Source organism: Oryza sativa, chromosome 3 (assembly GCF_034140825.1).
Source record: "Oryza sativa Japonica Group chromosome 3, ASM3414082v1".
In the NCBI taxonomy this organism is placed as follows: Eukaryota; Viridiplantae; Streptophyta; class Magnoliopsida; order Poales; family Poaceae; genus Oryza; species Oryza sativa.
In genome coordinates, this window is record NC_089037.1 from 10,388,034 (window position 1) to 10,413,669 (window position 25,636).

The 25,636-nt window shown below is 44.7% G+C and overlaps 3 protein-coding genes across 6 annotated transcripts; 1 reads left to right on the top strand and 2 right to left on the bottom strand.

Annotated features, from left to right (window-relative positions):
* The first annotated feature begins 7,790 nt into the window (after positions 1–7,790).
* Positions 7,791–18,275, top strand: LOC4332534 (uncharacterized). 3 transcript variants are annotated; one of them, XM_015775586.3, is made up of 21 exons: positions 7,791–8,091; positions 8,705–8,748; positions 8,862–8,925; positions 8,999–9,113; positions 9,225–9,292; positions 9,638–9,735; positions 10,264–10,435; positions 11,146–11,362; positions 12,262–12,388; positions 12,524–12,633; positions 12,722–12,814; positions 13,469–13,597; positions 13,685–13,818; positions 14,381–14,467; positions 14,547–14,639; positions 14,719–14,790; positions 15,041–15,080; positions 15,256–15,500; positions 16,308–16,485; positions 16,652–16,857; positions 17,402–18,275. In XM_015775586.3, the coding sequence occupies exons 1-21, from the start codon at positions 7,981–7,983 to the stop codon at positions 17,696–17,698; spliced, it is 2,700 nt and encodes an 899-aa protein (XP_015631072.1). In that variant the 5' UTR covers positions 7,791–7,980; the 3' UTR covers positions 17,699–18,275. The 3 variants fall into 3 exon arrangements, with proteins under 3 accessions (XP_015631072.1, XP_015631073.1, XP_015631075.1); XM_015775587.3 differs by having other exon boundaries at positions 12,725–12,814; XM_015775589.2 differs by lacking the exons at positions 7,791–8,091; positions 8,705–8,748; positions 8,862–8,925; positions 8,999–9,113; positions 9,225–9,292 and adding an exon at positions 9,355–9,429.
* A 99-nt stretch (positions 18,276–18,374) lies between these two features.
* LOC4332535 (gamma-interferon-responsive lysosomal thiol protein) lies at positions 18,375–22,156 on the bottom strand. 2 transcript variants are annotated; one of them, XM_015775590.3, is made up of 5 exons: positions 21,771–22,156; positions 19,549–19,614; positions 19,289–19,429; positions 19,029–19,121; positions 18,375–18,871 (listed from the first exon to the last, which is right to left on the bottom strand). In XM_015775590.3, the coding sequence occupies exons 1-5, from the start codon at positions 22,050–22,052 to the stop codon at positions 18,656–18,658; spliced, it is 798 nt and encodes a 265-aa protein (XP_015631076.1). In that variant the 5' UTR covers positions 22,053–22,156; the 3' UTR covers positions 18,375–18,655. The 2 variants fall into 2 exon arrangements, with proteins under 2 accessions (XP_015631076.1, XP_015631077.1); XM_015775591.3 differs by lacking the exon at positions 21,771–22,156 and adding an exon at positions 19,826–20,164.
* A 312-nt stretch (positions 22,157–22,468) lies between these two features.
* LOC107277100 (uncharacterized) lies at positions 22,469–24,786 on the bottom strand. The gene has a single exon (XM_015773793.3). It carries the CDS (start codon positions 24,306–24,308, stop codon positions 22,704–22,706), a length of 1,605 nt encoding a protein of 534 aa, XP_015629279.1. The 5' UTR covers positions 24,309–24,786; the 3' UTR covers positions 22,469–22,703.
* Between the last annotated feature and the right edge of the window lie 850 nt (positions 24,787–25,636).

The window sequence follows — 25,636 nt, forward strand, 5'->3', positions numbered from 1 at the left end:
TTACCTCAATGAAACAATGACAGCAGTAAATCTGTAAAAACACAGTGAAGTCATGAAGAACAGTGCAGGCACAGGACATGGTAAAATTCCCTTCACATCGGTCATTTTGATGCTTTATGGTATCACGAGAAAGGAAAGCTTCCTCTGAATCTCTGCCGTTTGCTGCTTTGTCCATCGATGGCCTACCAGGGATGGCAGATATTATAGAAGAAAAAAAAATGCTCAGCTCGGGGGGTAAACAACACGACATTTCAAGATCTTTTGGTATCCTTCTCTGCAGTACAAATGTCACGTTGCTTGCGAGTTTCCATTGATGGCTGATGTACCACACTGGAGAAGAACAGAAATGCGGTCATGGAGATCTCATTGTCCGTGTTGCTTGCTGCTTATGGAAAGCTATAATTGACGAGCGCCCTGTTGAGCTGCATCTGCATTACTAGTCTCATCAATTTTTATAGCAAAGATTCCATTCATGATACTGTTAGGTTGCAAAAGCACTGGTACTCCATCCATCCATTGCTTATCCACTATAGCTTGAGATAACATGCAAAATCTCCTATGAAAACAAAAAACTAGTACTAACAATCTTTCAGCTGGAAATTTCTCTCTCGAGATTAATATTTATCCACCCTAATGGCGCCGCCAAGCACTGTTTAAGCACGCTATCACACACACTGATACACTGAACCTGAATAATCTGAATCAAGGTGACCATCTATTTCATTGTACAGCCACGCTGCCGTTTGCTTGCTTATTACCGGGATCGGCGCCGGCCGCTTCGATTTGACGCGGATCAACATATGAAATGCGGCCGGTTTTGACCATGTACGACAGACAGAGATCAGTTTTATCGGTGGAGATGCCCGTATATGTTCAGACTTCAGAGACATTTCCTTTCACCTGTCCATTCGCCTCGGGCCAAACACGAGAAAACCCCAACCGAATCACAGCGTGTCGGCGATCTGATTGATTTGATTTGGCTCTCGTCGTCTTCGCACGCACAGGGCACAGCACAGCACCGGAATGCCGGATCATTCAGCCATTCACGACACCAACCTTCTCCACTGCACTGCACCGTGTGTGCGTGTTAGGATTAAGCGAGCTAATAAATCCGGGCTTTGCGGGGTTTGCTAATAGCCGGGGGTGGTGTGTGTGCGTTTGATGGGTCGGTTTCATTTTTGTGTCCTTGTGGACTGGTGACTACTCGCTGTTGGATACTACCTAATCCTATAGGCTCTCTTATCACTGTCCGCTTGGCCTTACGTGAGGAGACGGGTAGCGAGACGCCAAATTTTGTCACCCGGAGACATATATATACGCTGGGAATGAAGGGTTCTCTATGGAACAAACGCTACCGGCAATTGGGGTTCTGTCTCGGCTCATCCTGGATGGTCACACCTCTATTATCTGTAGACTCTAGATACCCTGGTGGGAGAGATACTGTTAAAACACTAGAATTATGTATTTATGTGGTTCTTTTTTTTCTCTATATAGCTAATGGGAGTAGCTGATCAACATAACAGATGGTATTGACTCCCCACAACTAATTAATTAAGGCTAATAATGCTAAGCATCTAAATACTCCTCCCAAAAATTTCGCATGAGCTTATATCACTACTACCGAAAACGTCATCGGTGTCGGTTTTTCCAACCGACACTAAAAAGATGGCAATGATGACCCTAGGTCAAAGGTGCCGGTTGAAGACCCGACACCTTTGAGGCGCACACAAGCCAAAAAAGAATGGCTCGACACATTGAGTCATCAAGCTGATCCCAAATCATACCCCAAATACCAAAATGTTGTCTCAAATCCATGAACACATCAATAATCCCCTAAAAAAAACACGAATATTTCATATGTGTCGTTTTTTAATTAACCGATACATATAATATATAATATGCGTTTTTTTTAAAAAAACAGCACCTATATTATTGGTGTCGGCTTTTTTATATAACCAACACCTACAATCACTTAAAGATGTCTTTGTTTTTTATTTTCAACATGTTGAGATGGAAAAAACACTAAAGATGTCGGTTTTAGTTGTTTCGACACCTATAGCACCGACCTATATGTGTCTTTCTGTATATAACGAGATAGAGGAGAGAAAAAAAACATACAGAGTAAAAAGGCACTCCTCATACAAGGGATAATCAACACACAAACTTTAAGAAAAAAGAGAAATAAAGAATGGATTGAACAAATAAGTAAAATAAAATTGTTGAGATTAATGTGTTAGAGATAGTGTGTACTATACTTGTTCCGTAAAAGAAAAAACACCTACTATGAGATAGTATGAGATGTATTGTGAAGTATCTATATTATCTCTGAGCTTAAATAGATAAAATTAGAAATGACATGCAATTACCTTTTGTATGAACTCGCTCTTCATCACCGTGTTCTTTCATTCATTTCGAATAGTCACTGCACCAAATAATAAACGGAAGAGGACCAGCAGCCGTTGATCGATCAGAGGAAGAGAGGACACGTCGCCACGCGCGAGGACGCGAGGACGGTGATCCATGTGCGCCGCGCGCGCGGCAAGGGCATGTGACGCGAGCCACGCCGAGCACCCGATCCGGACGGCACGAGGTTGGTGGCGGCGCGGCCGCTCGGCTCAGCCGCCGTCCGATCCGTCCGATCCCTCTCCCTCGATCGAGAGCTGGCGTCCCCTGGTGGTCTGATGCGTGGAGTACTTAGGCTGTGTTTGAGGGAGAGGGGATTAAGAAAATTAGAAAGATACGCAAAACGAGGTGAGTCATTAGTATATAATTAATTAAGTATTAACTATTTTAAATTTTAAAAATGGACTAATATGATTTTTTAAAACAACTTTCATATAGAAATTTTTTGCAAAAAATACACCGTTTAGTAGTTTGAAAAGCGTACACGTGGAAAATAAGTGACAGTATCTCCAATCTCTCCCCAATCTCCTTTAAAAAAGAACGCACCCTTACTAGTTAAGAGGCATGGGCGATGATCTACTTGTATAGAGTTGTAGTTAACGAACGAACTAACCAACTAACCAAGGCACTGCTCCATCATCTCATCTGTCCGGGTGTCCACAGCGCCTGCTAGATTCGGTTTGCCTTTCTTTTCCATCCTCCTCGCGGTTTCCTAGGCCCAACCCAATAATCAAGCGCCTCGTCCCGTCCCGTCCGTACAGCTCCGCCTGCGAGGACCACATGCCGCGCCCCAGCGCGCCTGTGGTTGGCAAAAAGATCTCTCCGCCATGTGGAGAGTGGAGCTCGAGTTTAGCGTGCAGCATCCAGCATGCCGACCGGTGGCGAGTCGGCGACACGGCTCACACGAGTACTGTACTACTACGATGATCTTCGTGGGTTCCAAAATAGTCTATTTCACCTCCTTCCTCCTCTCTTACCTTGGCCGAATCGTATCCCACATCCATAAAACGAGGTATAACTCCCGGAAAGGCTAATAGGCGATCGCCCGCCAGGCAGTGGGGGTAGCGATCAATTCGCTCCCCCCCTCCCTCTCTCTCCCTCCACCTGGTTTCCTTTTTTGGCACCGCATTACTTTCCTATTTTATCAAGTTTATGCACCTCAAGTTTACACATTTAGAGACCCAAAGTTTATAAGTCAAAAGTTTATATATCCGATTCAAATTTGAATTTGAATTCAAATATTTTTTATATATAGTATTTCTATACATCTAAAGTTTATAGACCTAAAGTTTATAAGTCAAAAGTTTATATTCCGATTCAAATTTGAATTTGAATTCAAATATTTTTTATATATAGTATTTCTATACATCTAAAATTTATAGATCTAAAGTTTATATACCCGTTTCAAATTTGAATTTGAATTCAAATAATAGTTTATAGACCCAAAGTTTATAAATAAAAAGTTTACATACCTGTTTCAAATTTGAATTTAAATTCAAATATTATTTTATAGACCCAAAGGTTATAGGTCAAAAGTTTATATACCCGTTTCAAATTTGAATTTGAATTCAAATTCAAATATTAGTTTATAGACCCAAAGTATATAAGTAAAAAGTTTACATACCCGTTTTCAAATTTAAATTTGAATTCTAATTTTTATGGTGTAGTAGAAAAAGAAGAAGGGGAGGAGAAAGGGGGAAAGGAGGTAATGTGTACAGGAGGAGGGGGGGGCGGGTGATCGCTGGGGAGGGGAGGGAGCGATCACCCGCCCATTAGGACTCCCCTATAACTCCTCCCCAAACATTAAGGGGTGTTTAGATGGGGCTAAAACATTTTAGTCCATGTCACATCGGATGTGTAGACACTAATTTAGAGTATTAAACATAGACTAATAAAAAACTAATTTTATAAATGAGAACTAATTTGCGAGACGATTTTTTAAGCCTAATTAATACATAATTAGCAAATGTTTACTGTAGCATCACATAGGTTAATCATGGATTAATTAGGCTCAATAAATTCTTCTCGCGAATTAGTCCAAGGTTATGGAATGGGTTTTGTAATTAATCTATACTTAATACTCTAAATTAGTGTCCAAACATCCGATGTGACAGGGACTAAATTTTATCCGATGTGACATGGACTAAATTTTAGTCCCTAGTTTCCAAACACCCCCTAGAGACCGTTGCAAATTCACTTCTCTTGTGTTTTTAAAAGTGGGTTTCTGCTGATGTGGCAAAACATATGCAGTGGATCCTACATGTCAGTTTCATTACTTTTCTCCTCTCCTCTCCTCTCTCCTTGCAAGCAACTACGGAGGCGAGACAAGCCGGAGGACACCACCAGCAGTGGCAAAGTGGCGCGAGTCAGGGCCACCGTAAGGACTGGCGCAAATGGAGGGGACCCTATGGCCAACAGCGGAATGCAAAAGTTGATGACTATGATAGGAAGATAGACCTGGTCAGACAGCCAGACAAAAACATGGGCAACGACGGCCTCACATCCACATAAGGGGTTGAGACAGAAAGGTGACAAGTCGTCGAGGCGGCATCGAGGCGGTGTCGAAAGTCAGTGCGATGGTCGCAGTAGCCTAGTGCCTTACGTAAATGGAGCTTGGGCTCACACAATGGATGCGAAGGGGATATAGGAAGAGGGTGAGGAGCTGGAGTAGGAGGCCGGCCGTCGCTGGGCTCAACCCTTCTTCTTCCACGCTGCGTACTGGTCGCGATCTCCTCTCTCCTGAGCAGTGGCTGCACCAGCCCAGTGGTCATCGAGCTCGCAGTGATGCAGACGAAGCTTGGGCTCCCACAATGGAGATGGAGGGGAGCAATGCGGGCGTCGTCACCGAGCTCCCAAGCGGCGTGGGCAGCGGTGCCATCACCAAGCTCAACGATGCGACCTCAACGAGCACGCGAGGGGAGCGAGGGGTAGGAGCGGTCGGGAATGACTCAAGATCTATCCACCGCCACTCAACAAGGCATTACCGCCAAGATTTCTTGGTAAAGAGGAGCCGCCGCCGCCGCCACCACGGCCGCCTTGTTCTTCTCACGCCAACCGCCGCCCTTTCCCTGTCGGTCGCTGGCTTGGATAGCACGAGGAAAAGGAGATGGAGAAATGGAGGATGAGGAGGAGGCTAGAGGAAGAAGATAGAATTCTTGATTGGTGGCCCCCACATGGGGCCTACCTTTTTTTTTTACCTTATCACGTGGGATGAAGACTTAGTCAACACACCATGTAAGCTAAAACTTGGCTCAATACTGTCCGGGGAGAATATTTGCATTAGTTTTCGAAGTTGGCTTATACCAGGTTTTATAGTTAAGGATCAGATCCGATCAACGGCAAAAAAGGAGGGAGGCAAATAGAGTTATACCAAAATATATGCATGGGTCTCGGAGCTAAGCCCAGCGGACCAATTCCTCCCGAGGATACCGAGATGGGCTTCATATCAGCGTAGAAAGGAATAAGTTCATCTAAGGTCTCTTAATTTTACACCGAATCCGATTTTCGTCCTTAAACCCCAAAACCATATACAAACGGTCCCTGAATTGTTAAAACTGGGGCAAACGAGGTCCCTCAGTGGTTTGGAAGGCGGTTTTGGCTGATGTGGCGCCTACGTGGATGGTTTGACTAGGTCTCCGTCTCACGTGGCATTGACATGGCGCTGACGCGACGTAGACGGGGCAATTATATCTCAGAAAAATAATAAAATCCGTGGGCCCACATGTCATCCTCACACCCGCTTTCTTCCCTCTCCCTTTTCTTTATCTTCTTCTCGTAGGCGAGCGAGGCTGCGAGGCGGCGACCTCGGCAACCTCACCGCTGCCGCCGCCGCCGCCTCAGCTGCCAGGCTCCTCCCTCGCCGGACCACCGCCTCCATCCTCCTCCCCCTGCGCCGCCTCTGCGCCGACGCAGCAGCCAGCACGAAGCGGTAGAGCTCGTTGCGGCGGCGCTCCGCACGGAATTCCGGCCGCCGCTCGTGGCTTGTGGCGAAGAGGCGGAGCACGGCGTCGGGAGGGGAGAGTGCGGCGTAGGCGGCGAGAAGGCGAGTCGCCGCAAAGGCGTCGTCGGCGAGGCGGCCGGAGACGAGCATGGCGGCGTGGACGACGGCGAGCTCACGCGGGGTCGTGCAACGGTCGGCCAGGAGGGACAGGTTCGGCCGGCGCCGGACGCCGCTGCGGGGGAGGTGGGCGTTGATGACTCCGCTCGCCCGCCGCCGCGCCCCTCTGCTCCGTGTCCCGGAGCCGCCGCCGTCCCTGCGCCTCACTCCCTCCCGGGCACGCGCGTATGGGAAAGGGGAAGAGGAACGAAGGAGCTAAAGCCGTGGCGAGCCACGAGCTCGTGTTGTCCCGTCGCTTCACCAAAGCCGGCGTTGTCGCTTCCCCATCACCGACGGCCTCCCGGAGCCGAGAGCAGAGGGCGACGCCGAGGTGGAGGACAACGCCGGAAGGGACACCAGAACCCGATTGTTTTGCACCACGACCAAAATCATGCAGCAACCAATCAAGAGAAACAAATTAATCAGGATATGGTGAACATTTGAAAAAAATAAAATAAAATTCATGTCGCGGGTGCACTGCACCAGAGCGTACACCATCGTGCGCGGTAGCGTTCAGCAGCGCCGCGACGTGCTCCCGGAACCTGCCGGCGACGGAGGCATCCACCACGTTGGTGTTTGTTCAGCGGCCACTCCGGCTTGTTGCCGTACCCGGAGACGAAGTCCACGTCGGAGAACAGGAGCTGGAAGCGGTCGTAGTAGAGCGTGACGTTCTTGCGGAGCTCGCAGAGCGGCCTGTTCATCCTGTTCATGGCGGCGTCGAACGTGTCCCTGATGTAGCCGACGCAGAGGAAGAAAAGAGAGGGGAGAGGAAGAATGGAGAAGTGAGGATGACATGTGGGGCCTACGTGGCCCCCACCATTTTGTAGTTATTTTTTTTTGTGTAGCTGACATGTGGGCCCACTGTTTTTAATTTTTCCAAGATATAATTGCTACGTCAGCACCACGTGGGATGAAGACCTAGTCAAACCAGCTACATAGGCGCCACGTCAGCCAAAACCGCCTTCCAAACCGCCGAGGGACCTTGTATGCACCGGTTTTGACAGTTCAGGGACATGTTGTATCTGGTTTTGGGGTTCAAGGATGAAAATCGGATTCGGTGTAAAATTAAGGGACCTTAGATGAACTTATTCCGCGTAGAAAACATGAGGTCCAGTAGACCGGGCCCCGCGTGCACCGAATCGCTGGTGTCGTAGACCGTACGCTGGTCGCACGACGGCTTCCGTCTCGGCGCGGCGGGCCCGCGATGCGCAGGTGTGCGTGTCAACACCATCGGTGAACTACTGGACCAGCACCATCCGGTACGAGGCCTCGTCGCGTCGGTCGACGACGCGGCATCGGCATTCGGCACACCACACCTCCTCCACTTCTCTCGTCTTCCTTCCTTCCTCCCCCACCACGCCACCGATCTGACGAGGAGGAGGAGGAGGACGGGAGGCTTCCTCGCCACGCCGCCCTCGCCGCCGGCCACCTCCGCCTCGCCGGAGGAGCGGATCGCCGACGCCGCCGCCGCCGCCGCCGCCATGGCTTCTACTTCCGCCGCCTCCTCCTCCTCCTCCAAGTACGCGAAGCACCGGCGGATCGGGGAGGAAGAGGAGGAGGAGGAGGAGGAAGCGGGGGAGGCCGAAGAGGAGGTACGTTCGTGTATGCTGGGTGCGATTGCTGCCTGGCACGGGCAGCGAGCTCGCCGTGATCGGGTAGTGCGGGTGCGGTTGTGGGGGTTGCTCTGGTCTGACATGAATTTTTCTAGTTTGTTCGGGACTTCGTGGAATTGGGGCTTCTCTTTGATTGCTTAAGGTTGTAACAATGGGGTAACTCTCATTGGCCTGTTGGGTTACGGATTTGTTGTTATGGACTGAAGTCGATTTCTGAACTACCGGAATGCAATTTTACTCGAGTGGCAGTTAGGACGTTTCCTGCTGAAAATTGCTTGGAGAGTCAGAAAAGCTAAGTGGATTGTACTGGTCATAAACCTGAATTTGTAATGCTAAATTACATCACAATATGTCTTTGCGTAGATGACAACTAGTACTCGGTAACTGTAGGTACCTTAGCCTCATCATTTTGTCGAGATAAACAGTGTACAATTGGTGGGCAGTGTTTAGTTTCTTCAGTTATGACTTCTTTTAACTTTAAAATCTGCAATGTGTAAGATTTATAGTTGTTGTAAATCAACATTCTGTTTCCGTCTAACCTATAGAAGTGGGCATTTGCCTGTTGATTTACCATGTAACTGCATTTTTTCAGCTAGAGCGGTTTGACGATTTCACTATTGCTTCATCATGGGAGAGGTACTGCATTGATACATTCCAAATTTGTTTATGTTATTTAGGCTATTTAAAACTTGATTCAAAGGGCTGGTTATGTATAACTGCACTTAAAGAGTTTTTTTGGGGGCATCTAGGTTTATATCTGAGATAGAGGCAATTTGCCGTCAATGGCTTGCTGATGGCCCAAATATCTTGACGGTATTTCTCTCTCTCTCTCCCTCTCGATTTCATCCTCTGTATGATTGTTTTTTAATTGGATATGTTCCTGTAGCAAAAAGGTGCAGAGAGTGTGCCTTCCTTCGATAACTTGTATGTGGTCAAACGTGAATTGAAGCATGGGAAAAGAGTTTATTGTATGGAATATCATTTCATGAAATCTGCAAAAGGTGGGAGAAAATAAGTTGATAAAGTCTTCAACAAAATTATATATGATGTTATTCTTTCCTAACATTTTCTCGTTTAACAACTTCCTCACAGTCATAAATACCTTCCTGTAGGGAAACATTCATACTGGGACGATGATACACATAGTATGCAGCTCTCTTTTGGAGTATATGAGTTTCTGGTATATTTTCTGCTATGTGGTATTGACAAGTTATCCCTGCTTCATTACTGTAATTGTAACACAAGAAAGTTAACCTGATGTGGCCTTGTTGCTTGCACGCAAGTATACTCCTCAGATGCCATGTGGCGCCTTTTTGGGTATATTGATACACTATATTGCATTATACTTTTTATTTAGCTAATGCATTGAGCTTTAGATAGAAACCATTGGAACTAGTACATAGATAGGCGGGGACTTTTTAAAAATCTGCACCAACCTCTAAGGCTCTAATGCATCATGGAGCCCAGTAAACATGCCTAAGCTAATAAACACAAATGAAGTCATTATGCTTTTATTTGATCGCAGATTATTGCTCCCTTGAGTGCCAGTGGTGTGGTGCTTGATGATCCTGAATCAACTAAGCTTTTGAGTTCAGTAGCAATTGCTCTGTCTAATTGTGGAAGGTAAGTTTTGACTAACATATAAATTTATAACAGTGAGCAGTTTGTTGAACTAGACATATTACAGATTGTGCATATTGTTCAGCAAGTTAGATAGTATAAGTTCATCAACGATCACAGTATTTCTGTTCGCGTCTTCACGAAGCAATTGATTAGATATCATTTTGTGTTGTCAATGCTAGTCCTCTCTGGTACACCCATATTCAATCTGAAATGTCCCTTTCAAATCTCTTTGCACTTCATAACTCATTCTGGCATAAATGTTTGTTCTGAATCTGGGACTGGGAGATTCAGTCCTGCACAATATGGTTGCACTAAGCATATTATTATATGATATTGGTGTATTTAGTCTTCTTCAAGGAATAAGAAAATTCTGTCTATACGAGGGAATATTAATTCACACGCGTTGCATTTTTACATCTCATCAAGGCACGCTGCATGAATCTTAGTTAACAGTTAACAGGCCATTTCTTTATTTTCTAGTGAAACTATACCATTGTTTAATTTTACTGACATGAATTTTAATCTTAGCAATTGGCCAGCCTTTGTACCAGTGCATGACCCTTCACGTAAAGCATATATAGGAATCCAAAATTTGGGAACTGTATTTACTCGAAGATTTGAAGCTGATCGTATTGGTAGCCAGGTTCCGATACGACTCATGCATCTGGAGGGGTTACACGAGCTGTTTCTATCAAAATTTGTGAGTATTTTCTTATAACTTTTGGTGCTGTTTCTTCTCCCATAGAACTTTTTAAGACAGCAGATAAAATCTGTGTACAATGAATGGTTAATTACCTATGTTTCAATATATTCTGCTTATAGCTTTTATAATCTAGTTTGAAAATGTAAGATGTGCATGGAATTTAGTTACCTATTCTCCCATTAACCCTCATTTACCATCCCCTCTTATCCCCTACATTAGTACTGGGACATGAGTCATTTCCTTTACCACTTTCTTGTTCTATAACCTCCTTAATCCGCAGGCATAGTTAAAATACTCCTTGTTAATCAAATGGAAGGAATATCGTGGAAACAAACTTTATTTACATTTGCTACCACATTATCTTTTGAACCTCACAATTGAGATACATAGTGTTTGAACTTCAAACTGGATCGTGCACTAGATCTTTTGAAATCTGAAAGGTTTGCCTCATTTTTAATCAGCAGAAGTATTCAACCTTTTCAAAGAAAAAATATCTGCATATGATGGACATACAAAAAAAGTAGAGAGGGGGGGGGGGGGGGCAGCTACCCGCCATTCAACAATCAGTCCATTACATTTGAACTATAGGAATGTACCATCTGTTTTTATTCAGCAATTCTGTTGTTCTGACTCTTCAGAGCCGCACTACTGATTTGGATTATTTTGCTACTTTGTTACATATGTGACCTGTATTTTTCTGTTTGGAGGTCCTATCCTCTACAGATTTTCCTGCAAGGGTAAAGGTAATCTTCTCCATGAAGCTTACCTACAGGACTCCTGAATATGATTACTATAACGAGGAAACTTTGGTGTCCGAAGCTAACGAGTCAATAGCAGAAAGCGAAGTTGCAAACCACCCAAAAAAACAATGGGATGATGATTGCTCTTGGGCAGAGTGGTATTCTGCTGAGGATCCAGTCAAAGGTAACTGCAACCTTATTCCATATTTCTAGTAGCAACTTTTCTACTCGCTTATTTTTTGAATAACGGGTTTTGACAAAAAAAAAGGATTAAAATGGTCTTCAACAATATTTCTAGCACAAAGAATGAGGTAATGAAGTTGTGGGGAAATGTAGAGTTAACAGGGGAAATTTTTTGAAAACAGGCATTGTGAATTGTGATGCCAAGTGTTTGTGTGATATGATATTGTTCAAAAGCAACAACTGCTAAAAATTTGAAGGAGTAATAATTACTCCCAAAAATAAGACAAATGAAAAAATAGCAACTTAGACATAGATTTGATCTAATTGGATCAATCGTCAAGAGCAACCAAGAACCAATAGTTTCAAAATTGCGAACAATGCCACTTAATGGTATCGAAAATTGATCTAGCAGCTTATATTATAATTCTTGTATTACCATTAAAGGATAGTTTCTATTATATGTGCCTCTCTTTTATCTGTCATCAGTTTCTCTGTATGGTTCTAAACTTCTTATGCATATTATTGTCATTGATACTGGGACTTTACTTTGTTTTTTTACATTGTAAGTGCGAAGGGATCATGTTGTCATCTCAACGTAGAAACCTCATTTTCCATGTCAGAGGAAATATGGAGGCTGAATAATTCTTCTTCACATTTTCCTTTATGCTAGTGGTATCCTAACAAGTGTTGATATGATATGAGAGGCTTGGTTTGCCATGAAGGCAAGGACTATTACAGTATATTAACTCCATTTTTTAAGCAGTAGTTGTCATGTTTGGAAGCGTGTTTTACCTCATGTATTTAGTATTTATAATATGTGTGACTCATATTTTTCCAGCTGAGATTTTTTTAATTAACATATGTTAAAAAACAATAGACTTAGTGGCTAAATTGTTTTAGGTTTTGAGTTGACTGCCATTTGGGGAGAGAGAGTGTTTGAAGAGACCCTTGAGATGGCTGAGGTGGAAAATGCTTCGTCATTTGATGCTGATCGTTGGCTTCTTCACCCAATTGTATCTCCATACATGTAAATTCCTTGTGACATTATTACCTTCACACTTTTTACATCAATTGTACGTAAACCTGCTGTATGTATTCTCTCTTTTTTTTTTACCTTCACTGGATGTATTCTTTTTTTATCTATGTCTGTACTTTGCACCAGGGTTGATGATTCTATTGGAAAGTTTGTGGGGTTTGCATCGCAGCTGCAACTTCTGGTAAAAGCATTTGAATCATCAGCAGAGGCACAGTTTTTGGAAGATTTTGTTGCAGGTTAAGAGCTTCGTGCATGCCTGAAATCCTTCAAAGCACTATTTATTCAGCTTTTTTTTTTCTGATTTTTATCTGTCATGTTAGACAGCAGATACTTCAGGCCAGGAAAATTCAAAATCTACCGTCACTGTACCTCCACCATCTGTTGTTGATCGTGTTATGAAAGATCTTTTCAATGATGGTATTTATCCATTCACCTATCTCATTAACAAATTCAGTTAATGAATCATCATACAGTGACCATAATTGACAAGTTTCTTGTGAAACCTAATGTATTATCCATAATGCTGCACTGGAGCACTTAAGTAATTAGGCTAGCTCATCTTTTTACATCTTATTTCAGAAGTTCTCAAATGTCATCAGTTACATTTGCATAGATGTACTTTACTGAAGGAACAGGGTCATATTCCTTGTTTAGTAAGTGGATAGATCAGTTGGTCTGAGCCTGACAATGGTCTTCTAGCTTCCATGGAATATCCATCACTGCCTGAACTCACTCTTGGGATGGTCAGGGTTCAACAGGGGCAGGGGTATGCTTGTGCAGTGTTGTACCCCGTGTCTAGTTCTATGTTTTGTTTGTAGTCTTGCATGCTTGAACCAGACTGTCACCCAGTTATACTGCTATGGCTTCAATTATTATTTCCTAGTTTCTCTACACCAGTGGTATCTTTTTCGGGTTGTAGATAAAGTGAAAAATGACCTTACCGAGAAACAGATACATAATATTTGCTTATAACATTAACGCCATTGTGAATTTTCATTTCATTTCAGTGCCTTCTTTCTTTACAATTCATTTTGATAAAGTTGACAAACTCTTATGTTTTCTGTTTGACAGAGGTTGGGAACTCGAATTATGTGGAAGCAGAAAATAAGTATGGCCGCGCTATGAAAGGAGCACCTTCAGATTCACTCTTTGCCCAATTCTGTTTGCATGCTCTGTGGTTCGGCAACTGCCATATACGAGGTATGTGTTTTCCCCTTTGCTTTCTTATAATGCCTCTGTTTTAATTTGATGAGCATTAATAATAATAGGACTTATTTTTTATTTCAGCAATAGCAGTCCTGTGGATTGACTTTGTTCGTGAAATTCGTTGGTGCTGGGAGGAATCAGAGCGATTGCCGAGGATGAAGAGCACTTCTAGTATCGACCTCTGTACTTGTCTGATACACCAAAAGTTGCATATGGTACTTGTACTGTTCTTCTTGTAGTCCTTTCCATTTGAGAGGTTAACATCCTGTGAGCAAATGCTACTTTCTTATGTTGTCCATTGATATCAAGTGAAAATCATGGTTGGCGTTTATGGTATATACATGCATTACTTATTTCTTTGGTACTCTGCTTAGCAAGGTAGATAATAGACCTGTTGTTGACTTCTATTTGGGAGACATATTCGGCCTATTGGTTTGCTTGTCTCCATATGCTGTTGTGTGGTAATTCTAACTATTTCTTAGTCCCCCATCGCCTATCCTACTTATGGCAATGATCATTAAGTAATTCTCATAGGTCTCTCCCAAAAGCTCAGTGGGCAAATCTAGCCGTTGTATGAACATGGTTGTATTCATAGTGTATTGCCTAAGAAAGCCATGCTCTTATGAAGTTTATTGTAAGTTTCAAGTGTCAATGGTTGCCCCTTGCATCTTTTAACTTGTTCCCTGCTACACTTGTGCTGTGTTTTCTGGGTAGGAGTACCTGTTTCCTGACAGATCAGCATCATACTTAATTTTGTGTTTTTTTTCTCCTTGTAAGCTTGCAATATGCATTGAGAGAAAGAAATCATTGAGTCGCGAGAAGGGTACTGATCATGCACATGAAGATGGTATTTCAAATAGCGTGGTAATATATCATCAATTTAGTATGTACATTCAAATTCAAAATCTAAATGATTTGATGCTATTTTTTTAATTAAGAACAGGCACAAAATAAGACTCGTAAAGGATCAGCAGGTGTCGTCCCCTCAATGATGCTTCTGAATACATTTCAAGAAATGCATGCACCATATACTCAGGTTCTTTTTGGTCTATTTCTACTTCAGATTTAATATGGAGTGCACACACACCCCGCTTATTTTCACATCAGTTTCTTAGGATGCACTTTTGATGACTGAAGATATGCATGAAGAAAGGCTCCATGCTGCTGAAGCTTTTGGCAATGCTGTTGTAAGCTCTTGAACTTGCAGTTAAAATGCGTTAATGGTCAACATGTTTTTGCTTTGTAGATTTCTAATGAATCTAACTATTTTAATTTTTAAGCTTATGTGAATGGCATAAAGTGAAGGTGATATGCACATATATATACGTTTTATTACATTATATCTGTAGATTTTTCATCTTTGTTCTAGTCTGAGGTGAACTATATCATACTTATCAGTTAGCCTAATTAAATTATGTCATTCCTCTGTTGCTGCAGGGATTATCTGGTCAATTGGAACGAGATGTATTATCTTCTGGTCAGTTTTTAGTGAGCTTGCCATATACTTATAAATTCTATGCTGAAGAATTTTGTTTTATTGTCTGTGTTCTATGATCAATCGTCATAACTTTGGTCAATGCCATCCTACTTTTCCGTTTTAGTCCTTTTGTACAATTTCGTGTGTTGCTAATTAAGAAACTCTCCATGTTTAGATATGTCTGCTTTTAAAGCTGCAAATCCAGATGCTGTTTTTGAAGATTTTATTCGGTGGCACTCTCCTGGTGACTGGGTGAGTGAGGACGGAGCAGAGGATTCTTCAGGTTGGCCACCCAAAGGAAGGCTTTCTCAGCGTATGTCTGAACATGGGAATATGTGGCGTAAAATCTGGAATGACGCTCCTGCTTTACCTGTCTCTGAACAGAAATTTCTGCTTGATCCTATTCGAGAGGGAGAAAAGGTAGTTTAATCTTTTCAACCCGTGCACAAGTTATTCTTCTTCTTCATGTAAGACACTGTGGTACCTACATAGGAATGAGCAGGGGGTGTTTATCAGTAACTGGTTGTTCAGTTATAGTTTGTCTACAAATTACTAAGGGCGTGTTCGATAGCTCAACTTGCAGGAGATTTTCAGCCCCACATGAAACAAGAAAGCTCATTAGCACATGATTAATTAAGTATTAACAATTACAAACATTAAAAACGGATTTATTTGATTTTTTAAAGAAACTTTTATATATAATTTTTTTTCCTTCAAAAAACACATCGTTTAACATTTTGAATAGCATGCTAACGGAAAACAAGGAAGTTGTAGTTTGGAGTTGAAAAAAGAACAGACCCTAATACTGTGTATATTGAAGGCTACAAGACTATGAAATCTATACTCCCTCAGTTTCAATTTACTTGTCATTCTAGCATCCAATTTTTTTTTTTCAAAATACCTGTCCTCACATTCCAGAGACTTTTTAGAGATGTCTTTCCCCTCCTTTCCTTCATCAATCCAGCCATACTAGTACTAGTACTCCTCACAACAAAAAAATAATGCTTGCTTTGGGAAAGGGGATGATTAGGATGTAATTAATGAGGGTAACAATGTAAATTGAAACGGAGGGAGTAGTAATTTGGCACATTTGTAGGTGGCAGATGTAATTTTGAACCGTATATGTTGTTGGAAGACTTGAAAAAAAAATGAAACCATGACTGCCATATATGAAAATAATATTTTAATGATTTCCCCGCTGAACTTTTACATGTCTGTGGTATGCAGGTAATTCATTACCTTGAAACTTTAAGACCACAGCAGCTCCTTGAGCAAATGGTCTGCACTGTGTTCAAATCGTCAGCAGACATACTGAACAGAACCACATATGGTGGCTTTAAATTAATGAAGACTAAAATGGATCAGCTATATGCTACGTTGGCTTCAACATTGAAGTCTCTCCAAGGTGCATATTTACAATACATCTGTGCATAAACTGTAGTCTGTATAGTTACATCGTGTCCAAGATGGGTACATTAATTTTCCATAGTATTGCTTTGTTCTGATGTGTTGGTTTTATATTCATCTTCTCTGCTTTATCTGGACAACTATATGATCAATTATTTTGACAGGTAAATCTGACATCAGTGATTTGTCTGATGACTTGAAGCGGCTTTGTCAAGTTTTCGAGCACATTGAGAAGTTACTTATTCTTGCTACTTCAGTCCACCGAAAACTTATTGATGCTCCACGTCTGTCTCAAGCAATTTTCGCTGACTACTTCAATTACTATCTACCAAAAATGGGCACTAGCTTGGAAAGTGTTTGCTATGAGAAGGTCAGTGCTATTCTTTACTGTTGTTTGTTACTTTACCCCTGTACGCATTTACAAAAATGAAGTCAATGGAACTAAATCGATTCAGATCACAAACTAATATATTCATTTGCTTGTGTGTGCCCCCTTCCCTTGGCCCTGTTTTGGTGGGAAGCATGGTATTTTTAAGTGATGTTTCAGTAGTCACCACTCACCACTATGCACTTCAAAAATTTCCTTCATGTATGCTGTCTACTATCGTAGCCTTTTCCCTTCAGATCAGCGATAGCCATTATGAAGGTCTTGTACAACCAAATCTAAATTTTTATTTTGTTTAATAGTGATCTGCTGCTATCTGCAGTTTTTTTTTTTTTTGCCATTGTTCAACCGGTTTCTGTGGCCTGGAGGCATTTTGTTAATATTCTTATTTTGAGTTACACTGAAGTTACTTATTTAAGCTGTATGAAATTAGTTTATTAGGGTTTCTGCAATACCTGGCCAAGTTTTTCATGTCATTTTAATAAGGTTGCCGCCTACCTTCCTGATCTCTTTTTAATCTTCGATGTAGGAATTCACTGCTAAGGAAAAGGTGGGGATGCATGAGAGAGATGCTGTATCAAATCTGTTTCCTCCTCCAACTGCTAACCAATCATGGAGGAAAGTTTTGAGCATGGGAAATCTTTTAAACGGTCATGAACCCATACAAAGAGAAATTGTATTCTCTGTCATTGAAAGAATTAGCAATGGCCACTATTCGAGCCCAACCCCATTAAGTACAGATGAACAGATTGAGACACATCGGATGTATATATCTGGGACGTCCAATGATCTTTGGGTTGCATTATCTGTGACATCCTGGGATTGAACCAGTCAGATGGTTTACCTATGGGTTGATAGGAGTATCCAGCTGAGCCCGGAAGAGTGGATCATGTGATAGCAATGATGGTTAGTGTTGTGTCTTGTTGACTGGTTAAGCAGTTGGCACAATGTTATCAGCAAAGGGAAGTATCAGTTCGTCATCCACGAAAAGTGACAACGGGGAACTTTTTTTGACAGCGGGGAACTTTATGAAAGCAGGCAGAAATTTAATCTCGCAGCAATCAGAGTTCAGAAAACAGAACCATTTTGATGGGAGTACACCGAGTAAACTATTTGATCCGTTTTTCTGTGGGGGTATGTGGGATACACAGCTGCACTTTAGATGAAGGGACTTTTTATATACGAGCTATGGATGCAATTTTCAAGGATGAGAATGTGCTAAATGCCAGCAAGAACCGTTTGTGTGAGGTTCTGTTTGCATGTTAGGTCTGTTCACTCAAGCTTTATGTGCCATTGTTTCATAGTTTCTAGAAGTGAAAGAAATTGAATTGTAATGTACACGGGGAGGTGCACGAAAAGAAATTAGTGCAAGGTCTTGCTTGCATGTGTGGTTTGTTCACTAAGCTTTTTTGTGTCATTGTTTCTTGTAGTTTGAAGGGAAACGATTGGAATTCGCTCGAGGTTACGCCATATTCTTTGGCAAACCTGAGGTTAGCCAAGGGTGCCAAACAAATAAAATTGAACTTTATTCACAAACTGAAGAGTTTTATAGAACTTGCGGTGCATTTTTCCTCAGGTATGCTAAAGCATTTCTAGTGCTAGTGCTGAGGCATGGAATGGTGAGCGGGACAAATTAATCAGCACAAATGCACAATATATAAACTTAATCTCTTTGTTATTACCATTTTTTTTTGAACGGCACTTCATTATTACTGGATGAACTATGTCCTATAGCCTAGACAGAAACATGGGACTGCCTATGTTGATATCTTCCCCCCATCATTCAATCATCATCATCTGGAACCACCTTCTTGATCTTGGCGTGGCCATCTTCATCAGGCTTAAGCCTGATATCACCGGAGTCGTAATAGCTGACTCTATTGACTGCCTCCGCTACCTCAAGCACAGTCGGAGTCGGAGGACGGGCCAGCCCCTCGCACACCTTGGGAGGATGGCCCTTGTAGGCCTTGCAGATGTAAGCCTCGAAGTTCTCGTAATCCTGAAACAAAAAAAAAAACGCTTCAGTTAATCACCGTAATTAGCAGAATCAGCACGTGTCAGTGTTGATCGCTGAACTTGTGCAGACGAATCTGGTAATTCATCTCAACACTGCGAATTCTGAAAGTTCACTGATAGAGAGCAGCAAGGGCACGCACCTCGTAGAGCGGCTGACCGTCGACGACCACCCAGGGAACGTACTTGTGGGGAGGCTGCAAAGCGTCAGTCTGTCTTCCATACTTGAGCGAGAGCTGGATCAACGGAGTAAATCAAGATGCAGACAATGCCGGTCAGGTCAGGCATTAAGATTAGAGCAATGGATGGAATCAGCAACAGGAGGAGACATGATCAATTCATTCAATTGATCATAGGATTATTTGCAATTTGCCCCCCAAGAAATGGGATTACTGGAACGGACCTGGTGGCCGCGTTCGCCCTTGTAGCAGTCGGTGACAGGCTTGGGATCGAGGTTGAGCTTCCCGAAGCAGGATTCCCACTCCCGTTGCTTGTGGTTCACCACCAGGTCCTCCACGCAGTAGATGAAACGGAAATGCACTCTCTGCAGCCAAAACACGGAGCTGTGTAATTAAAGATCGATCCGGAGCAGAAAAAAATTACAAGCTTTTCTGTGCAGAGAAGTTGCAAAGCTAGCTTTTGTCATGTGAGCATTTTTTTTACCAAATCCGGCCATGCATCGATGGCGCAAGCCTCCACGGTGTTCAGGAAGCACTCCTCGCTTCCATGCTGCAACAAACCCAAACACCTCAACAGCGTCAGAAATATTCAGTATCAGTTCATCACCACCACTACCAAAAAATCATCGCACACAGAATTGGAATTGGCAGGTGCTAAGCTCAAGAACCGAACGCCCAGGATTCAAGCGAAACTTGTGAATGTGAGCAGGGGAATCGAAAGGAGACGGCGATAAAGAGGAGCGGATCGGGGGGACCTCGACCTGGCAGGAGATTTTGCCGTCCTTGACACGGGCGTTGCCGTAGGGGACGAGGGAGAGGTCGACGGCGTCGAGGAGGCCATCCCTGAAGACCTTGGCGAGGCTGCCCACCACGAACATCGCCGAGTAGGGGCACAGCGACTCGTAGTAGAGCGCCACGTCCACCTTCCCGCCCTTCTTCCCCTCGACAGCGCCGGCGGCGAGCAGGAGGATCGCCGCGAGGAGGAGGGCAGGGCGGAATCGGCGGATGGCCGCCATGGATGGGGATTGCTCCGGCGATCACCGGCGGCCGTGGTGGTGGTGGTCAGGAGAGGGGAGGTGTGGGTGCATTTTATCGACGATGATTAGTGGCGTAAAGTCAAGGGTAAAAGTCAAAAGCGGTTTGGCCACGTGTGCAACGAGGTGCGAGAGTGCGTGAGTAAAGTGGAACAAGACATGGGATGACTGGGGTCCAGGTTGGATTAGTTGGGCCCACGTGCAGCGACCACCATGTGACCGCAGGCGCAGGGTACGGTGCTGTTTGTGAGATGGGGATCGGGGTGGCAGACAAAAATATACTATTTGCATTTAGTAACCATCTATATGTACTCCCTCCTTTAAAAAAAAAAGAAAAAAAAAGACAAACTATGGGTTTCCGTGCCAACGTTTGACTATCTGTCTTATATGAAATTTTTTTTATAATTAGTATTTTCATTGTTGTTAGATGATAAAACATGATTAATACTTTATGCGTGACTTATCTTTTTAATTTTTTTTTCATATTTTTTCAAATAAAACGAACGGTCAAACGTTGTACACGGAAACCATGGTTTGTCTTTTTTTTTTTTACGGATGGAGTACTTAATTGCATATGTATGATGTATCTATCTATCTATCTATATATATATATATATATATATATATATATATATATATATATATATATATATATATATATATATATATATATATATATATATATATAGAGAGAGAGAGAGAGAGAGAGAGAGAGAGAGATAAATAGACACACACACACACAATAGTAATTACACTACTCTAAGAAGATTTACACATTATTTGGGGGATAACAAGTAGATATAGCCATTCAATTACTACTAGTCGACTATTTAGTTCTGAAACAAATCGACTATTCAACACATGATGGTAGATATGTGGACTGAAAAACATGAACACTAGTAATTCATAACACGTGGCCGTTAAAGCTAGCTACCGAAAGGTTTAGCTCAGCTAAGCCAAGTTCAAAATGAGCCGATCCAATCTACAAGCAGCATATGCGCATGAGATAAAATTGTTTCAATAGCGCACAATTAAACTTCTGTGACGTGTGCTATTGAATTAGCAAATCTTTCCATAAAACAGAAACCTAAAAAGAAAAAACTTCACTAGTAATAGCATAGTGCGAGAGTGGAGACTCTGTGAAGTCCGTCCATTTTGTTACTGTATCATCAAATCCACTCCCGCTTAGAATGATCAGTAAACCCGACTAATTCTTACTTATTTAACCTCGGTGCAAGCAATAAAGCTACAGAATTCAATCCGGTGTTTCGACGATAATTTTTCAGATGTTATTGCGCGATAAACGTTTGAGAGAAGGGAAACACAACACAAGAAAGGGAACAGAAGAGAGAGAGAGAGAGAGAGAGAGAGAGAGAGAGAGAGAGAGAGAGAGAGAGAGAGAGAGAGAGAGAGAGAGAGAGGAAATAGTGACAAACAGGACAGCAACCGCGACTGATTTTGAGCTCCACCCACCATGGGCGCTGTCATGCCACGTTGCCACGACTGCTACCGTGCACCGGTGCAAGAATTTCTTGGGCAAGAGCCAAATCGATTGACTATTGAATCGACCGGCTTAAATAATTTAGCATGAACCGATCGAACGATTCGTCTACAATTTCGTGGAAGAAAAAAAACCAGCCAAGGGGAAGCGCGCGAAGCTTAGCGATCAAACCTGGCAAGAGATGGTGTTGTTGGCGCCGACGACGTGGGCGTTGCCGTATGGGACGAGGCGGAGGTCGACGGCGTCGACGATCCCGTCCTCGAAGATCCCGGCGAGGTGGTTGACGATGAACCGCGAGCAGTACGGGCACAGCGTCTCGTAGTAGAGCGCGAGTGGCACCTTCTCCCCCGCCGCCGCCGCCGCGGCGCACCCCGGCAGTAGCGCGCCGGCCACGACGGCCGCGGCCGACACGAGCGCGACGAGCAGGAGGCGGCCGCGTGGACCGGCGGCCATGGCGAGATCTAGCTCCGCGGAAGCAGGCTCGCGCTCGTGCTCGCGCGTCTCGTCTTCCTCAAGCTAAGCTCTCGGCTTGATCGGCAACAAGTGGGGGGAGCAACAAGCCATCCGTGGACTTGTAGATAATAATTAAACAAGTGAGCAACGGAGAGGACGCTGTGGTGCAGTGGCGCTGTGTGGCGTTGGCCGCTGCACGTGGAGGCCGCGGGACGGCGGCGATGTCTCGGCGCAGCGGTTGGGCTTGGGCCGCGAGCGTGTTCGGCGTCGTCCGTGGGCTGGGCGTGGCGTGGCCTGGTGTTTGGGAGATACAAGTTTGGGCGGGAGACGCAAACCAAATAATGAGATCACTCACTCAACAGGATTGTAACTGACACTATCAAGATCAGATATTCAGATGTTACAAAAAACAGAGGAAACTTGAAGAGGATCACAAGATTGATCCATTTATTTCACTGATATACTCTTACTTACATAGATAGTTACATTAACTAGTACCAAGAATTGGTTTGACTGATTGAGCCATACAGACATACGGAAGCTTGGTGTTTATATACAGGGGAAGATCTACAGAGAGTTGCAGAGGTGAGGCAAATAAGCTAATGGATCTTCGGATGCACAGTTAATTTACAGAGGTAAATTATTCTAGGCCTAAAGCCTCCCAAGGGACGACATGAGTGAGCTCTTCTCGGCCATAGAGGATACGTGGCTTGCTCGGCTCCGCAGACTCAGGATCGGATGCATCTTTTTCTGCCTCTGCTTCAGAATCTCTGGGTCCTCGATGACATGGATCTTGCGCCGCTTCTTCGCCTCCTCTGCTTCTTGGTAGCCTTCACGGAGCTTCCGCTTTGCAGCGGCGATCTTCTCGTCTTCGTTGCGGAGCTCGATGCCCTCGCGGCGGCCGGCGCTGGCAACGACGGCCGGCGACTTCTTCGGCGGAAGCGCTGGTTCCTTTGGCTTTGCAGCTGCGCCCATGTCGGCCATCTTGCGCCTCTTCTTCGCCTCCTCTGCTTCTCGGTAGCCTTCATGGAGCTTCCGCTTTGCAGCGGCGATCTTCTCTTCGTCGTCGTTGCGGAGCTCGATGCCCTCGCGGCGGCCGGCGCTGGCAACGACGGCCGGCAACTTCTTCGGTGGAAGCGCTGGCTCCTTTGGCTTTGCAGCTGCGCCCATGTCGGCCATCTTGCGCCGCTTCTTCGCCTCCTCTGCTTCTCGGTAGCCTTCATGGAGCTTCCACTTTGCAGCGGCGATCTTCTCGTCGTCGTTGCGGAGCTCGATGCTCTCGCGGCGGCCGGCGCAGGCAACGACGGCCGGCGACTTCTTCGGCGGAAGCGCTGGATCCTTTGGCTTCGCTGCTGCGCCCATGTCGGCGCTCTTGTGCCGCTTCTGCGCCTCCTCTGCCTCTTGGTAGACATCAAGCCGCTTTGCAGCAACCGTCAGCTTCTCGCCGTCAATGTGGTAGGGCTTGATACCATCGCGGCGGCCGCCGGCGCGGCCAGTGACAGCCGGCAGCTTCTTCGGCGGATTCGCCTTTGTCGCTGAGCCCATGTCGGGCGCCTTCACTCGAGCGCCAGCAACAACTGGAGGAGCACTCGTCTTGGTCAGCGATGGCTGTGATGTCTTCGCCAGATCGACGCGGCTGCTGCAATCGGCGGTAGCCTTCTTCTTGAACGGCGGCGCCGGTGATGCGTGCTTCACCTTCATGTCGAGATCAGGGGAGGCACGCACACGCTGATCGGCCTCGATCACGATCCGCTTGGGCAGCGACGTCGGTGTTGCGTGCTTCACCTTCGTGTCGAGATCAGATGAGGCACGCACACGCCGATCGGCCTCGATCCGCTCCGGTGTCTGGGACAGCTTCTCCATCGCGATCCCGATCCTGACAAGCTCGCGCCTGACGGCCACCCTCCACCCGCGGACGATGTCGGTGGCGAGGCCGCGGATCCGCTCCGACTCGTGCCTCCTCAACGCCCCGACGATCCCGGCGAGGTCGGTGGTGGCCAGCGTCCTCGCCGTCACGGGCACCAGCCGCAGCGTCAGGAGGGACTCCGCCATCACGTCGTCGAGCACCAAGCAGAGCCCCTCCGCCTCCGCCTCCCCCTCGGCGCCGCGCAGCATCTCCACGATGCGTCCCCTCGCGCGGCGGAACTCGTCGCGGGAGAGGCCCCCCGGGTCGGCGGCCTCGATGGCGCCGTCGACGGAGGCGAACGCGGCGAGGAAGGGCTTCCACCGCCGCAGCGGATTCCGCGCGGCGGCCATGGCGGCGGCGCGCGGGTGGGGGGCGCGAGAGAGCACAAACCCTAGGGCTGGTGGTGGCGGCGGAGCAGAGCAGAGCGGAGGCGGAGCACGAGATCGCCCCAAACCCTAGGGCTGGTGGTGGCGGCGGAGAGGAGGCGGAGGCGGAGGACGAGAGCGCCCCAAACCCTACGGCTGGTGGTGCGGCGGCGGCGGAGGAGATCACGAGAGCGCGAAAACCCTAGGGCTGGAGAGGTGGACGGGAGGGAGGAGACAGGGGATGAAAAAGCCGTGGCGGCGGATGGATCGCGTCCAATTCGTCCCCTCGCTCGATTTATAGAGCGCCGAGGCGGGAGTCCTAGTGCGCGCGATGCGGGGTTCGAGTCCGAAACGGATTCGTGGCGGTTGGGACAGAGTTACTGTTTGGTGTGCACTGTGCAGATTGCCTCCTTGAGAAATTTGATTAATGGAAATGGAATGTACTCGCTGGAGAGGTTGTTCCCTCGTTTATTTTTTTTTCAAATTCAATATAAACAATTATAAAAATATTCTGGAAAAATTGCAATGTAGAGTAGATTGAAATCTATTGGTCCAAAAAAAAAAGTTCAAATTCAATCGACACAATAAGAAATAACAAAGATAAATTCGGATGTGAACAATACACTGCTATTCATACGCTGAGTTTACCATTTTTATATCTCAATGGGTAAGTTAAGTTTGGACCTAAAATATTGTGAAGCCTTAAATATGTGGTATGTTTGTTGTTAAATTTTTCCATAATTTTTCATAACCGTTTGGATGGTTTTCGAACATACGGTGGGACATTCCCTCGAGGGAGCAAAATAGTTTCACTTCATTATGGAAATGGATTCTAATATCTCAAGGTGATGTTCTCTCATATACTTTTTTCAAATTCAACAAAAATCATTATAAAAATCTTGTGAGTTTACCATTTTTATATCTCAATGTGTGAGTTAAGTTTGGACCTAAAATCTTGTGAAGCTATACAAATATGTTGTATGTGTGTTGTAAAATTTTTTCAGAATTTTTTATAACCGTTTGGGTGGTTTACAAACATACGATGGGACATTTCCTCGAGGGAGCAAAATAGTTTCCCTTAATTATGGAAATGGATTCTAATGTCTTGAGGTGATATTCCCCCGTTTACTTTTTTAAAATTCAACATAAATCATTACAAAAATTTATAGAAAAAACTAACAATGTAGAGTAGATTGAAATCTATTGGTTCACAGAAAATTAAGGTCAAATTCAATCCACACATTGAGAAACAACAAAGAAATTTTCGGGTGTGAACAGTACACTACCATGCATGCTATTGCTCGATTGCTTGA